The sequence below is a fragment of the Embiotoca jacksoni genome, unplaced genomic scaffold (assembly GCF_022577435.1).
Source record: "Embiotoca jacksoni isolate LCO1_2020_lvr unplaced genomic scaffold, fEmbJac1.0.p SCAF_33, whole genome shotgun sequence".
Classification (NCBI taxonomy): Eukaryota; Metazoa; Chordata; class Actinopteri; family Embiotocidae; genus Embiotoca; species Embiotoca jacksoni.
In genome coordinates, this window is record NW_027185385.1 from 2,311,150 (window position 1) to 2,326,708 (window position 15,559).

The 15,559-nt window shown below is 43.1% G+C and overlaps 1 protein-coding gene across 1 annotated transcript in view; it reads right to left on the reverse strand.

Annotated features, from left to right (window-relative positions):
* Nucleotides 1–15,559, reverse strand: part of LOC138207688 (junctional adhesion molecule 3B-like) — a 35,039-nt gene continuing 19,480 nt past the window's right edge. Inside the window, exons 2-9 of the mRNA XM_069165111.1 lie at nt 7,878–7,946; nt 7,669–7,782; nt 7,417–7,569; nt 6,657–6,859; nt 4,299–4,398; nt 4,042–4,171; nt 3,899–3,953; nt 1–2,788 (exon numbers count right to left, since the gene is read on the reverse strand). Coding sequence (XP_069021212.1) covers nt 2,753–2,788; nt 3,899–3,953; nt 4,042–4,171; nt 4,299–4,398; nt 6,657–6,859; nt 7,417–7,569; nt 7,669–7,782; nt 7,878–7,946 — 860 coding nt within the window. The 3' untranslated portion in view covers nt 1–2,752. The remainder of the gene's footprint in view (nt 2,789–3,898; nt 3,954–4,041; nt 4,172–4,298; nt 4,399–6,656; nt 6,860–7,416; nt 7,570–7,668; nt 7,783–7,877; nt 7,947–15,559) is intronic.

Here is a 15,559-nt window from a genome sequence, read left to right on the forward strand (position 1 = left end):
TAATATTAGAAGTGAGTTTTATTAATCACAAATAGAGTGCTTCTAAAATGAACAAAAACAACCCCAGCAGCCTGAGATGACATTCTGTCTGTGCGTTTGGTTCATAAAATCATGTACATCCTGTCTGACGGTTCAACCAGCGCTGCCGAGTCCAGAGGAAACACAGCGGAGAGTTAACGTGTTACACAGAACACACCCGAGACCATCTGTCACTGATGTCAACGGAAACTCCACCGCTGCAGCCTCTCAGCATCCAGCCGGCCTGCAGACGCCCGCGGTCGGGACGGCCTGCGGGGGGGAACCGGCCTTGCGGGGGGGAACCGGCCTGCATGCAGCTCCTCCACATGAACTGTAGTTTGTTGCTGGCGGCCAACACTTTGCATGAACTCTGGTTTATAAAATGCACCTAAACAGTTGTAGCTCCGCGACACTTCAGTAAAAACAGAGTCAACTCTTTGTTTGGACACCGTGTTCAGTGGATTTCAAAATAAAACACCTGCACCTACAAATGAAAACCAGACCTCTGCGTGTCAGGGGAACAAAAACAAAAAAACCTGTTATAAACCAGAGCTCAGAGAAACGTCCCTGCTTTGCGTATCAGGCTTTTCTTTAGTTGTTGTTGTTGTTTTTTTGCCTATTAGTGCTACGTGTCTTTACCAAAAATAAGTCCCACTATATATAGGCACTAATATTTTTCATTTCTACTTCAACATGTCTACACCTTTCAAATCTATGAAAAAAACCTATTTACAAAATTTGCAGATATGTAAAGACGGGAAGCGGAAATTTGCAGACATCATTCCTCTCAAACGCCGGGCTTTGTGGGTAAATTAAAGGGGGTTTGGGGGCGTGAAGCCTCCCACGGTATCGTAGAAAGGACCAACAGAGCAGAGCTGCAGAGAAACTGAACTACTTCGAAGGCAGAAGGCACTTAAGAGGAATGAACTTTGTACAAATGTGGAGGGGAGATATTTGCATCTGTGTGCTGCACGACGTCGTTTCACCGGTACCGTGCACCTGCAACCGGTACCGTGCACCTGCAACGGGACCAGAACTAGTAGTACATCATGTTGCCTCCTGGTTCCTTCATGCGACATGTGAAGTTGGACTGAGCAGTGTTGATGTGCAAACGTTGGGCTGATCGTCTCTACCACGACTGGTATCCGGTTAACATTTCACTGCATTGCTGATTGGAAAACATCCGTCCCAGCGGAACAAGAGTCTCACTGGACGACTGAAACACATCAGGAGGTCCAATCATCCTCCTCCAGCCCACAGAGCTGTTTGTTTTAAACACCTTTTAAAAAGTGACTCGAGAAGCTCTTGTTCGTGTGTTCTGAACGATCCGATTAAATGTTACCTTTTCTTCAGTCTTACAAATGGAAAGAGTTTCATTTAGCCTCAAATAGGGTCATTTTTCTTTCTTTTTTTTTCTTTTACATTTTTCACCACTTTACATCAGTTTGAGAGAGAAAAAAAAACCTACTTATTTACAATCAGTACAACTTTTTAACCCTCCAGACCCCCGAGCTGTTTACCACCGTAACACTGATTCAGGGTCAGTTCAGGAACGAGAACAAAAGGAGCTGCAGTCAAACCTAAAAGCATTTTTCTTTCAAATAAAAACATCCAGTCGGAACTAAACGTCAGCTCGAAGTGAAGACTTGTGATTCCTGACGGTGTGGCGGCTTCAACACAGAGGTTTTTGTTCTTTCTATTAAAAAGTAACATTTTCCTCTCGTTCCCTTTGGGTCTGGAAGGTTAACTCACAAACCCTGTTTTATAATACTATCATTATTATTATTATTATTATTATTATTATTATTATTATTATTATAATAGTGTAATACTGAACATATGTATGACAGCAAAACTCTATCCTGACAGTAACTTCAATATATACAAGATCAACAGCAAGCATAGAAGGACACTTAAAATGAAGAAAACGCAGCACTGATTGTGTCCAGTGTTTCACAGCATTTGACTGGCACTCTTCAAAGCCTCTTACTAAGACTATCTACAGACAGGAACATGGAAGTGTCTCACAACCCCCACTGGGACGTCCCAGTGGAGAAATTCAACATGTAAGACCGCCGCTCTAGAAGCACGTCTCCATATGCTACCGCACGCCATTTTTCATTTGTCTTTGTCTCTTCTGATTGCAAAGGTGTAAATTCTTACAGCTTGATGCAAAGTGGTTAAAGTGTTACATAGTTTTTATCCACAACCAAAGAAAAAAAGAAAAAAAACAACACATGTTAGTATTTTACAAATATTTAAAAAAGTAAACCTTTATCTATAGGCATTTTAAAATATATTCCATCAAAAATAGTCTGACAAATTTCAACAGTAGAAAAGAAATGTTATACAAATGACAAAAGGTTTGAAGCAAAATGTTGACAGTAGAAAGGTGTGGTGATAGACTGACTGCAGATGAGAGACTCCTCCTTTTCTACCTGGCAGAAGAAAGAAATCCTTCCTCTTCCTCACCTTGATTAGTGTTTAAAACCATGCAATAACTGTAAAGTAAGAACGCCAGTATTTAGCAAAAGAACTGATGAAGGTGATAAAGTAAAATGATTCTCCGTCCCTATGCATCTTCTGTTTCTACATATTGTTGTCCTGTGAGATCCTGTCACCTTTGGCAAACTTTGAGTAGTTGGATTTCCGTGAGGCTGCGAGCTCCGAGGTTGAACTGTGGTCGACCAGCCAGGTCACGTCTTTACTCAGCACGGCGCCGCTCGTCCCTCCTTCAGATCACAAATGACGACTTGTGTCGGAAATCGCCCTGCAGAGAGCGAACGGACAAACGGGGGCAACATTTAACGACTCATCTCCTTACAGCAGATATTAAATGCATGTTCAGGTGAGTTTATGTGGGTATATCTGCTTTCTGCAGGTTCAGGCTTATTTATCAAGTGCAAGAATTTACAGACATGAATCCGTCTCTCTGGGAAATCACCATCTTGTGATGAACAATAATTAATGCAAATTCAAACGAGCTTCGCAATATTTGTGGAGCTCGTTTGAATTTGCATTAAATTTCTGCAATTTCTTGACAAAAAATGTCATCAGCAGCCTCTGCTCCTGTTTTCATCACCAAATAAAACTCAATAAGAGGAGAAACAGGAAGTGACGTGGTTTGTGGGAAATGTGTTCTTCACATTAAAATGATGATTAAATGTTTGTGATCAAAGGAAGTGATTCCACATTACTGGATGTTAAATGAGTTTTCTCCACACGTCCAGTTGTCAGAGACGTCTCTTTGTTTGTTTCATCCAGCAGGTCTATGTGTTGAATGAACATGAATTAAACAGCATCTAAAGCTCTTATTTTGACAGCTGATGTCGTCCTTGTTTCTATATTCCAGTCACAGACGCTCTGTTCTGGAAACATACGCAGCTTTTAGGACCTTTTAGCAGCTTTTAGGAACTTTTAGGAGATTTTAGGAACTTTTAGCAGCTTTTATCTCCACGGTTCTCTAAGTTCATTAAATAAATATAAAAAGATGAGAACTAAAATAATTCTGATGTGCAGCAGGATTATTATCACAGGAAGTGATTACACATTTATTACTTCATCAGGTGGTGTTTCATGAAAACCCCATTTTTCTTTCTCGATTTGTAATTTTTTCTAATTCCTGCAATTTTATGCAATAATCTCACTCAAAACTCTGAAAATAATTTTGTTTTAGAAAATCCACTGCAAAATCAAACCATTTTTATTGCAACAATCCCAAAATAGAGGCAGTGATCTTTATATCATCTCTATACAGTGAGTCAGTATTTCACAGCAGTTCAGAACAAGTTGAGCTGAAATGATTAATGTGGATCTGTTTTCATTTTTCTAGAAAGTTAATCAAATGACTATAAAGACAATAATCTCCATGTGTACCAACCTCGTCCTCCGTCCTGACGTAGTCCACTCCGTCACCTTTAGCCGGGACTTTGTAACTGAAAGACAGACCACATGAGGGTTTTACCGGAGTTCTTGTGATACAGGAACACAGCTCATGTATCTGCTGATGACGGGATGTCTTACTTGTTCCCCGTCTGTTTCTGGCTGGAGAAGTAGCCTTGTTTGTAGGCGCAGCAGATGCCCACTGTTATACATAAGAGCACGATGACCACCACCAGCACTCCCAGGATGATCCCCAAAATATCAATATCATCTGTGGAGGTCAGTGGAGGACGGACAAGTCAAACACAGGACAGGATTTCATTACATTTGAGTGAAACATGGGATTCATGAGTCCCTCCAGCCTGCTTGGTGGAGGAGCAGCGGATCGGTGCACTTACAGACTTCCATGGTCTGAGCTGCACACTCAGCGTATCCGGCATCGTTCTTCGCTCGGCAGAAGTACTCGCCCGCGTCTTCTTTTCTGACCGCAATGAACATCTGCGTCGGAGAAATCACAATCATACATCTGATATCTGCAAACCCCAAACTGATGCTGTCAGGATCACAGCTTATTTCTATACTTCTGAGAACAAAGTTGTGATTCTATGATGATAGTATATTTTCTTTTTCTGAGAGATAAAGGTGAGTGTAAATAAACAGAGACATGATGTCACCACATGATGTTAACACAAATTTAAGGAGAAGGCAAAATTTGCGGCAGCTTGCATTTTTTGAAAATTCCCCTAAAAACTGTCGTCATCAGAAACTGTGTTGAAAGTATTAAAACATAAAGTCAATCTTTTAAAATAAAACTGTCTTTATTAACAAAACTAACTCCTCATTTACAATCAGAGAGGCTCTGCTCCTGTTTTCATCTCCAAATAAAACTGGAGAAACAGGAAGTGACGTGGTTTGTGGGAAATGTGTTCTTCACATTAAAATGATGATTAAATGTTTGTGATCAAAGGAAGTGATTCCATATTACTGGATGTTAAATGAGTTTTCTCCACACGTCCAGTTGTCAGAGACGTCTCTTTGTTGGTTTCATCCAGCAGGTCTATGTGTTGAATGAACATGAATTAAACAGCATCTAAAGCTCTTATTTTGACAGCTGATGTCGTCCTTGTTTCTATATTCCAGTCACAGACGCTCTGTTCTGGAAACATACGCAGCTTTTAGGACCTTGTAGGAACCTTTAGGACCTTTTAGGACAGGGGTGTCAAACTCATTTTAGTTCAGGGGCCACATACTGCCCACTTTGATCTCAAGTGGGCCAGACCAGTAAAATCACAGCATAATAACGCATAAATAACGACAATATTTCTCTTTGTTTAAATCATTGGTGAAGGTTTTTGGATGATAAACCCTATTTTAAGGTCTTTCTACAATAAACTAGAAACATAAAGACCAAAAACTCAGACATCAGCCCATTTACGCTGTTTTTGAAGCAATTACTGGATCGATTAAAAAAAAATAACAAAACGTTTGTACTCATAAACCTCCATTTTCTCATAGAAATGCAATTTATGTCTTTCTGTAATTTTCACACTTAGCAAAGTCATCCGGCGGGCCGAGCTGGACCCCCTGGCGGGCCGGATCCGGTCCGCGGGCCGTATGTTTGACACCCCTGTTTTAGGACCTTTTAGCAGCTTTTTTAGCAGCTTTTAGGAGATTTTAGGAACTTTTAGCAGCTTTTAGGAGCTTTTAGGAGCTTTTATCTCCACGGTTCTCTAAGTTCATTAAATAAATATAAAAAGATGAGAACTAAAATATTCCTGTGATGTGCAGCATGATTATTATCACAGGAAGTGATGACATATTTATTAATTTATCAGGTAGTCCTTTAAAAAATAAAAAAATAAAATAAAATTTCTCTTTTTGTTCCTGTAATTTAACACAAAAAACTGACTTAAAACTCTGTAAATTACATTGCATCCCAATTTTAGAGAAAATCAGCCACTACATCAAACAATCACCAAAAAACTAAAGGGGCTGGTTACCATGTCAGGGGATGTTAAAACTGAAAACTGAACAGACTTGGACTCACTGCTAAATATTCATATATATTGGTACATATACAAATACACACAATGCATATATGTATTTTCCTTTCTTATGTAAAGTAAAAGCATTCATAGAGTCGACCAGATTATAGACTTCCTAAATAACGTAACTCTTCCAATTAAGTATTGAAAAAAAAAGAGTTTCTTTAACTTTATATAATTAGCGAAGCTGTAACTTTTCCTGCCTGACTAATGAAACCTAATGTGATTGAAGTGTGAAACTTTCCCCCCAGTTTCAGTCTCCCTCTGTTTGGCATGTTGTATTTCTATCCCACGCAGGGACAGCAGAGGCACCGATAACCGTGTTCTCTAAAAATAACCAGATGAGTACGGCAGAGAAACATTCTCCAAACCTCCTAAGTTTACAGCTCGGACTCCCGACATGTCCACATGAAGTCAGACGTGGTGCGTCAGCGTGAAGGTTGACCGCCGAGCCGAGCTGGAAAGCAGGCGGGAACTGAGGAATGTGCAAACGAGGACAGCAGATTCCCCTCGTGGCTCGAAGCCCTCTCGCACCATCAACTGTCTCCCCAAAATATCCGCCCCCACCCCTGGGCGTCGGGCCACCGGCCCTGCTGCCCCGCCCTTGCACCTCGTGCGCGTCCTTGTCCAAACACATGCACACACACACACACACACACACACACACACACACACACACACACACACACACACACACACACACACACTGACCAGAGATCCTGCCTCGGCGTTGAGCGTGTACGAGGAGTTGAAGAACTTGAGGCTGGTCTTGGGGTCGTCGGGAATCTCCTCCCTGTTCTTGAACCACTGGTACTGAGACTTGGGGAAGCCCTCCTTCTCCACGCAGCTCAGCTCGGCCGACTTCCCGAAAGGCACGGATTTGGGGACGCTGCATTTTGGCACCACCGGCTTCACTGTGGTGACACACAAACATATGATGATAGTCTCTGTGCTGAGCTGTGACTTCACGCCAGCTTTTATGTTCTGTAAGCATCACAGCGATGAACAGACTGACAGCTCCCGCGTGATGCTACCGGGCTTACGATTGACTTTAAAAAACAATGTCACCCTGACCCCTCACGGTTCACTGGACTGATGGCATCGGTAGCAGCGATTTTTCGGCCCGTGCCAGAAAACGCCACCAAAACATGCAGCGCTTGCTTTCTTTAGCACGGCGATTCAGAGCAGATGCAGTTTCAGAGGTTTCCTCTTATAGCCCTGAACACGCCTGTGCAGCTGGGCAGGTCTGGTCACAACGCATCCTCGTATGTGTGCCAAAGGGCTGGTGCGACCTACAACACGGTTTCATCTTACAGCATCCAGAGCGTCAACCACGAGGAGCTCTCTCTCCGAAGGGCACAATGACGGTTTGTTTCCAACGTCTGGAAAGATCTTCATCTATATTTTCAGTATTTTCTGTCTCGTGGATTCGATTGACACGTTGATCAATGATGCCAGTAAGACAGCGCACCTCTTACAACGAGGTCGATCACAATCTCGTCGAATGACTTCTGGTCGTCGGCGGCGGTGACCTCGCAGCGGTACTTGGCTGTGTCGGATCTCGTGGCGTTGGTTATCAGTAACGTGGCCGGTTCTCTGATCAACGCTCTTTTCTCCAGGTCACCTGTCAGAAGAAAAAACACGTAACAGTCATAAATGGATAACTGTTAAGAAAACAAGCAGCAGACTGAGTGTTGACTTGTTTGTGTATTTTCTTCTTTACCTGAGATCTTCTTGTCGAAGTAGACGTAACTCGGCCCCTCACTCGTGATCTTCTTCCATTCGACCCTGGGGTTGGTCGTAGAAATGGACTCAATCAGACAGGACAACTCGATTTCTGCAGAACGGAAAAAGGAAACAGGAAGTGATGCATCCAAACCCCACAACTGGTTTTGCATTTAGTTGCGTAGGAAGTTGTTGATGAGCTCTTACTGTCGAACTCATCTGTCCACGGTGACTCATTGTTGGTTTTCAGCACCACCGCTATCACGCTGAAGCAGCCTGCAACACAAGAGGACAGGAAACGTGACGTTATCTTCTCCAGAGCATCGATCTTCACGACGCAGTGGCGATCTATACGTACGATACCAGCTGACATCCACTGAGGCTCTTCTGCTTTTAACACTTTCACTTTGTCCAGTAACACACGTGTACAGGCAGCACAAATGTCACGTGATCCTCTGAACATGCAGCCGCTGTTTGGCCTCGATCTGTTACTGTCCATCTTCCATTTTTAGTTGTGTTGCTTAAACCATTGTGTGTGTGTGTGTGTGTGTGTGTGTGTGTGTGTGTGTGTGTGTTGAGGGTGGGGGTGCTGTTTCTATGCACAGTGGATAATTGTGCGGAGAGGCATGTGCCCTTTTCAGGGAAAGCTCACCATGCCAGTAGTTCAAGCACCTCCTCTCTCTGCCTCCTCTCTCTGCCTCCTCCCTCTGCCTCCTCTCTATGCCTCCTCTCTCTGCCTCCTCCCTCTGCCTCCTCTCTCTGCCTCCTCCCTCTGCCTCCTCTCTCTGCCTCCTCTCTCTGCCTCCTCCCTCTGCCTCCTCTCTCTGCCTCCTCCCTCTGCCTCCTCTCTCTGCCTCCTCCCTCTGCCTCCTCCCTCTGCCTCCTCCCTCTGCCTCCTCTCTCTGCCTCCTCCCTCTGCCTCCTCTCTCTGCCTCCTCCCTCTGCCTCCTCTCTCTGCCTCCTCCCTCTGCCTCCTCCCTCTGCCTCCTCCCTCTGCCTCCTCTCTCTGCCTCCTCTCTCTGCCTCCTCCCTCTGCCTCCTCCCTCTGCCTCCTCCCTCTGCCTCCTCCCTCTGCCTCCTCTCTCTGCCCATGTGGGACTAATGGTGCTAAAGCACCCCACAGAGATGTGAGGAAGGAGGCACGGCTGAATCCTCCCGACTGCCTTCGGTCCACAAACAGTCGGAGCACAAGTCACTTCCACTGGAACGTGGACCGAGGAACATGCTCATCAACACTTCCAGAGAGCTGAAGTGATGCTCTGGCTCTTTGACGAAAGGGCGCTGAACATCTATTTTTACTGATTCTATTTCTTACTGGACAAACACATCAACAAGATTCTGCTCTCACATGCAGTGGATTTGACTGGCTGTACACAGGTCACACAAAGACTTGATTATAACATCAAGGACAACCACAAAAATCCACAAAACGACCACAAAAATCCACAAAATAACCAAAAAATAGACAAACCAACTACTAAATGCACAAAACAAAACAAATAGACCCAAAACAACCACAACCACGTGTCTTACAGGGGCGCTGTGTTTAATAATCCCTCCATGGATTTATTATTTATTATTAGAGTTTAGTACTGAAATATTTAAACGTGTATATTTAATTATAATGAATTAACAGTGAAACTATTACAACAAGTCATGACATTTGTATTCATTTTTGAAACGTACCTCCTCTATCTTCAAACCTAATAGTGTGTAAACCAGTTTGTAAGTCCACTAATTAGAGGACGAGTGGGTGTCGGGCATTTCATTCAAGAAAACTGCTCCAACGGGGATAACCTGACCTCAGGCAACTGTCACCAGGACACCGGGTGTGCCGGGTCACCTGCTGAAGCAGACAGGGTAAGCTGATTAGCCCCTGGTCTTTCTGGAGATCATAACAAGACGGCAGCTTGTTTTCAGCTGCTGCCTTTAAGAGACTGCGGGGAGTGAACAAGAAGGTCACACCCGCGTCCGACGTTTCATATTTAGAAACATCGCCGAGGTGCGGCCGGTTATGAATCAGACAGATGCTGAGAAGTTGATTCACGCCCTCATTTCTAGCCGACTGTCATGATGAACTTTTTACTGGCCTTCCAAAGAAATCAACAGAGAGACTTCAGCTCATCCAAAACTCTGCAGCTGGATTATTAACCAGAACCGAGAGGAGAGAACACATCAGTCCGGTTCTGGCTGCTCTGCAGTGTTTACTTCAGCTGCAGAACAAACTATCTGTTAGATATCAGGGAAGCTGCTCAGTTAATACTTTCAAAATATAATAATTTACACTTTTAAAATATAGCTCAAAACATTAGCCTTTAACTAACTACTCTTGAAGCTCTCTTTAAAATGCATATTGCTTATTTTATATTTCACTCTATTTGTGTTTAATTTGATCTGTTCTTATGCATCTCATTTCTTTTCTATATTTTTAAATGTTCCTTTACATCTGTTTTTATGTGAAACACTGCACGTCATTTTCAAGCTGTGAAGCACATTGAGGTGCATTTCTTGTATGAAAGGTGCTCTACAAGTAAAGTTTATTAATATTATTATTATTATTATTATTATCATATTTACAGTCCCTTTGTGTGCTTGAGGTTCATGCTTGGACTTTACAGAGAAAGAAGATCATTTGAATAGCTCGGCCTTGCTCTTATCAACATATCGTGTTCACTTTTACACGAAAGCAGCGATTTTGCAATTTCTCCTGATGACACGAAGTCTGCGGGTGACAAATAAAAAGGATGAGCCGTTCCTCACTGACGTCATAAACATTGTTAGAAGCAGTCCTCTACACAGAGACGTCGTCCAGCAGTAGGACGCTGACCTCTGAGTGGAGGAGCCACGACCACCAACAACCAAGACCTTCTCCCTGCCGCGGTTAAAAGTATCCTCGACTATAATTTGAAGCCACTTATCTGGAAATCTAGTTCAACAGTTCATCAATGTTGGGAGCAACAGTAAATATGAAATAAATAAATGTCTCATATTTGATTTAACTTTGCGTCTTCAGATGTCTTGTATTTGGTGCCGCAGCAGCAGAGACACTGGAGTTCGGTCCCCGGTGGAATAGAGTTATCTCTGCAGCACGATGTGAAAATGTTCCTGACAACCTGCAAAAAGTCGTGTTTTCTCCCTGAGAACTTCAACAAAGAGCTGCACAGGAGTAAAGACCAGAATTCCCCCTTTCAGAGACGTGACAGTGGAAACGCGGCGCTCCAGTGGAAGCCTGTCGCCTACTTAGCTTCTTCTTCTTCTTCTTCAGCGCTGGATGCAGACAAACAGAATGAAAGCTGTGTGGAGAAGAAACGCTTTTCAACCTGCATGTTGCTCACAGCTCCTTGTACTGCAGCTGCAATCTGGTTTTGATGAGACTGAATGCGTGCTTACACGACGGTGTCGATACCTGAGGCTCCATAAAAGTCCCCGTCAATTGTCTTAATTCATGCGTGGACTATATTTACTGTTTCTGACAAAAGCTTGTGCATGTGAGGATGCCGCTGCTCACTTCTGGGTTTGAGTTTCAAATGCACTGCATGCAATGTGTAACTTAAAACCAAATCTAACCAGGCCAACGTGCCAGGAGTCCAAAATATCAGAATAGGCTGCGTTGAAATAGAATCCAAAGTTGATGATAAATTATTACTGGTGATTAATTTTAGTTCTCTCCGGTTTCATTTCACTGGTTTCAGGGTCTGACAGAGCTAATGGAGTTTCCCCCCAGTCCCTGACCTCCTTAATTCGGACAGTATTAGTGCAGATTAGGTGCCTAAGTGAGCTTGACGTAGAGATAAAAAGCTGGAAAGGTCTGCCATGGAAACAGCTGTCCAGGAAAGCACATCAAACCCCCACTCAGCAACACCGGCCTCTGACGTTCACCCCGAGTGGAACCGGAAGAACGAACACGGTGACTTCAGAGTGAAACACAAAAAACACATTCAGACCAATTGAATATTACAGCAGAACCCGAGCAGCTGAAACGAAAAGGAAAGAACTGACTCATGCGTCACGTGCTTCTTTCATCTCCTTAAATGTAAATATCTGCCATGCTATGACAAAGTATAGAATATTTTGGGTGACAGTGGGAACGTTTTGTATTTTCTGATGTTTTATATACAAAACAATTCACTTAGAAAATAACTGTCAAATAAATGAGCCTTTGTTGAACTTGTAACGACACTAAACACAAATAAACAACCAAATAAAGTCCAACTTGGATTTAAATCCCTCCCTCGTTTACAAGGCGACTGGTTCCTTTCAGCAAAGGTTTGCATCTTTCTCCAACTCTGTAAAGACGAGCCACAGCTGGACGGGCCACTAAAGTATCAGGAAGTGCTGAGTGTGTGTTATGAGAGCGGCGTTTCCCATCTCCCCTCCAGTCTGTCCGACACATCCTTCCCCGATCATGTCCAACTCGTCCTGTCTGTGTTTGGCTCTCCTTGAATAGCCACTCAGGTCTCGCTCTCGTCTCTTGTACCCGTGGAGTCGGTCATGTGTGTGTGTGTGTGTGTGTGTGTGTGTGTGTGTGTGTGTGTGTGTGTGTGTGTGTGGTCACCATGAAAATGAGACACCACTCTTACTTTCTGACAAGCTGGAGCCGAGCCGTGAGCATGTGAGGTGTGTGTGATGTGACTATTAGCCTTTAAAGCATGCAGGTGCTCGCTGACCTACATTACTTCCTCTGTTGCTTCTTGGTTGGACGCAGCTGTGTGGGATCTGGCAATCTGCAAATCTCAACTCAACTTTTTTAATCTTCCTTGCCGCCTCCATGATGGGCGCAGGGTTTTCTCTGTAATCTTAGTGTAATGCCCTCATAAACCCCCAAGGTTTTACATCACTGAATAATACAATAGGCAGAGAGGAGCTGGGTATTTCTTGATGCCTGCGCCGTGTAATGAACCCCTCCTGTTTTCTGTAGCTTCCCCCGGGAGGCCGCACTTGTTTCCTGCGCTGCCGCTCGGTAAATCCAGCGAGGTGCGGCTGGTATCATAAATAGAAAGGTTCAATTAAGCAACCGGTGATATTCCCCGTGGGACATCTCCACCTCGTGCCTGTGGAGAATATTCCCACGCCCCTTCGGAGGCTCAGACATCAAAGTACAGATGCATACTATCAACAGTTGCTATCTGGAAAGTCTTCATGTGTTTGAGCCTCTCAGCCAGGTCTGGCTTCCTGTCAGCAAACCATCCACCCATGACTGAAGCGGGAAGTATTTTTATATTTAATCAATGTAATCTGCAGGATTCCAGTGACTCCATGAGGACGAGTGCTGTCTGTTCAGTGTGTGCAGATTGAGCCATTCATTTTCTCCCCGGCCTCACATCACCTCCGAGGCCGTGTCCTTCAAACCATATATCTTTTAACAGTTTATAAAAATGACAGCATGAGAGAATATATTGCAACGTAACATTAAAGATAAAGAAGAGCGGCAGCAGCTCCAACCGCTTCCCATAAATGAGGCAGAACGAGCATGTGCATCATGCACACGTGTGGAGCCGAGGGAGCACATACAGTACATGCTACATAGCTAAAGTTACATGAATAACATGGCCTACATACTACGGGTACTTATTCAGCAAACATCAAACCGAGGAAGCAAACAACAATATGGAGGGAAAGCTCGCTGCATTGCTGAAATGAATATACTCAGCTGGGAGGACCGGACTACTGGTTCATCCTCCAGTTAAACCATCATACATCCTCAACTCTCTCCACAACCAACTACACAAGCAAAAAAAAAAGGATAAAATGAGAACAAAATTCATCACCACTTCAAAAGCTAACCAAGTCAACAGGAACACACCGAGCAGGGAAACAAACGCTGATTAGCAATGTAAATGTGTGTTCCTGCAAGTTATCAGAATTCTGATAATTAAATGAAAAGAGTGAAACTGCAAGAACACATAAAAATATCTTCTTTTCTGACATCATTTGGGATGTGTTGACTTTCGAAAATACTTTACTGTTCGTGTGCTGCAGTTTACACAACAGATCATTTTCAAAACTAAAATCTGTAGTTTCTACACAACTACAAAGACATGACTGGTTATCACTGTTCTGCAGCATTGTGTCATTACAAGTATGTTCTTAGAGCATCTAGAGCGCTTGATCTTCAGTTTAATACGAGGTTCCAGATGACAATTAGTGTAATTATTAATGAATTGTTTTCTTATTTAATCAATTAAACACTTAGTCAGTAAATAGTGAACATTGTGTCCAAAAAAAAAATACCTGTTTTTGTTTGATTAAAATCCAAAGATCAGAGATGTTCTGTTCACAATGACTTAAATCTATTTTGTTCTCGATCAATTCATTGTTTCGCATCATTTTAAAATGCATTTAACACATAACAGGAGAAAAAAAAACCTCAATAGTTGGATGAATAATTCAAAATGTAATTAGAAAAATGTATTAATTAAGTTAAAAAACTGGGACCCACAGTAACTTTCTGACCTTCAATGGTTATATCACTGGTGTCATTAAAGTCCCTTAAAATGAGTGTTTGAGTCAGTCCCTCTGACCTCCAGCTGGACAACGAGCTGCTCTTCACAGTCCGGCTGTGTTAAAAGCAGCTGAGTCTCCTGTGGAGCTTCACTTGTTCATCCCTTTAAGGAGTCTCTGCAGGAATTTCTCAGTTGAGAGCACACAGAGCAGCTTTTAAGGGGTGTAAATGTTTATGGTCTCATACGAATTAGGTTACTGTTGTTGGCACTGCACACATGACCGCCAGGTTTCTGGTCACAGTACGTAAAAGTTCAGCGTGAGCCCCGAGCAGGATGTGGTCAGACCAGGAGAGAGGAACATTTCCAAAGTGTTTTCACAGAAAAGTGAAGAAAATAGTAAAAAAGTAATAAAACGACGCCAATTGTGCCGTGACATTTAGAGGATTATGACACACTGAGGTCATCATGAGGACAACTGAATAAATAAATGAAATGTTTTATAAATAATAAAGAACATATCCTGTAGTCACTGGTAACTGTTTTATACAAACAGACGTTAACATTTACATTAAAACAAATGCAATACAATGCTGAATCTAACATCTTTAAGTGAAAAGTCATGTAAGCAAAATAATAGGATTGTGAATGATTAACGAAATGGCCCTTTAATTACAGATGTTTAAACCATGAACTGAAACACAGCAGAAAGTTGAACAGCGTATACGACTGAAGCGCTCTCATGTCTTGCAAGTTTTTACCCCGAGGAGATGCTAATTTCCATTTGATAAAGTCTATGATGTCAGCGGGGACACAAAGCCTGACAAATTAATTCATAAGAGCATCGCATATTACCATAAGCCTCTTTCTGAGAGACGATTACAACTAGATCCTAGACAAAGCGCGCTCCAGTTCCCATAGCAATATCGGTGATATTTCCATAGTAACTGGATTCTCTGTCGTCCCCCACACTGATGACCAGTGCTGCACAGGAACCCACCTGTCCTGGTAGCTGTGGGAGAAAGTGACTAAAAAGACCCGAGAGTCCATGAAAATAGAAACCGTGTGTCATGATGGCAACGAGGGGAAAGTTTGGATGACCCCAGGTTGTCTTGTCACAGCTGTGGTCATCCCACAGAAACCGTCGTGTCCCCGCTCACACTCTCACCTCTCGGGTCTGTGGAGAGCTCTGCACAAACTCACAGAGCCCCGCCGGGCAACCAATCCGAATATAAATAAAACCATGTTAAGTTTTCCAGCTGTGTAATCTCTTTGTTTGTTCCGCGGGGGAAATCATTTTCTATAGGCTGAAAAACAATTTCTCTGCACAAGCTTTCAATGACAGACGTTTGGTCCTCTGAGCTTGGACTAAACAATGATCTGGAGCATGGCACAAGCATGAATCACTTCCTCCTCCTCTCTCTGTTGTGGCAGCAGGCAGCATCAACA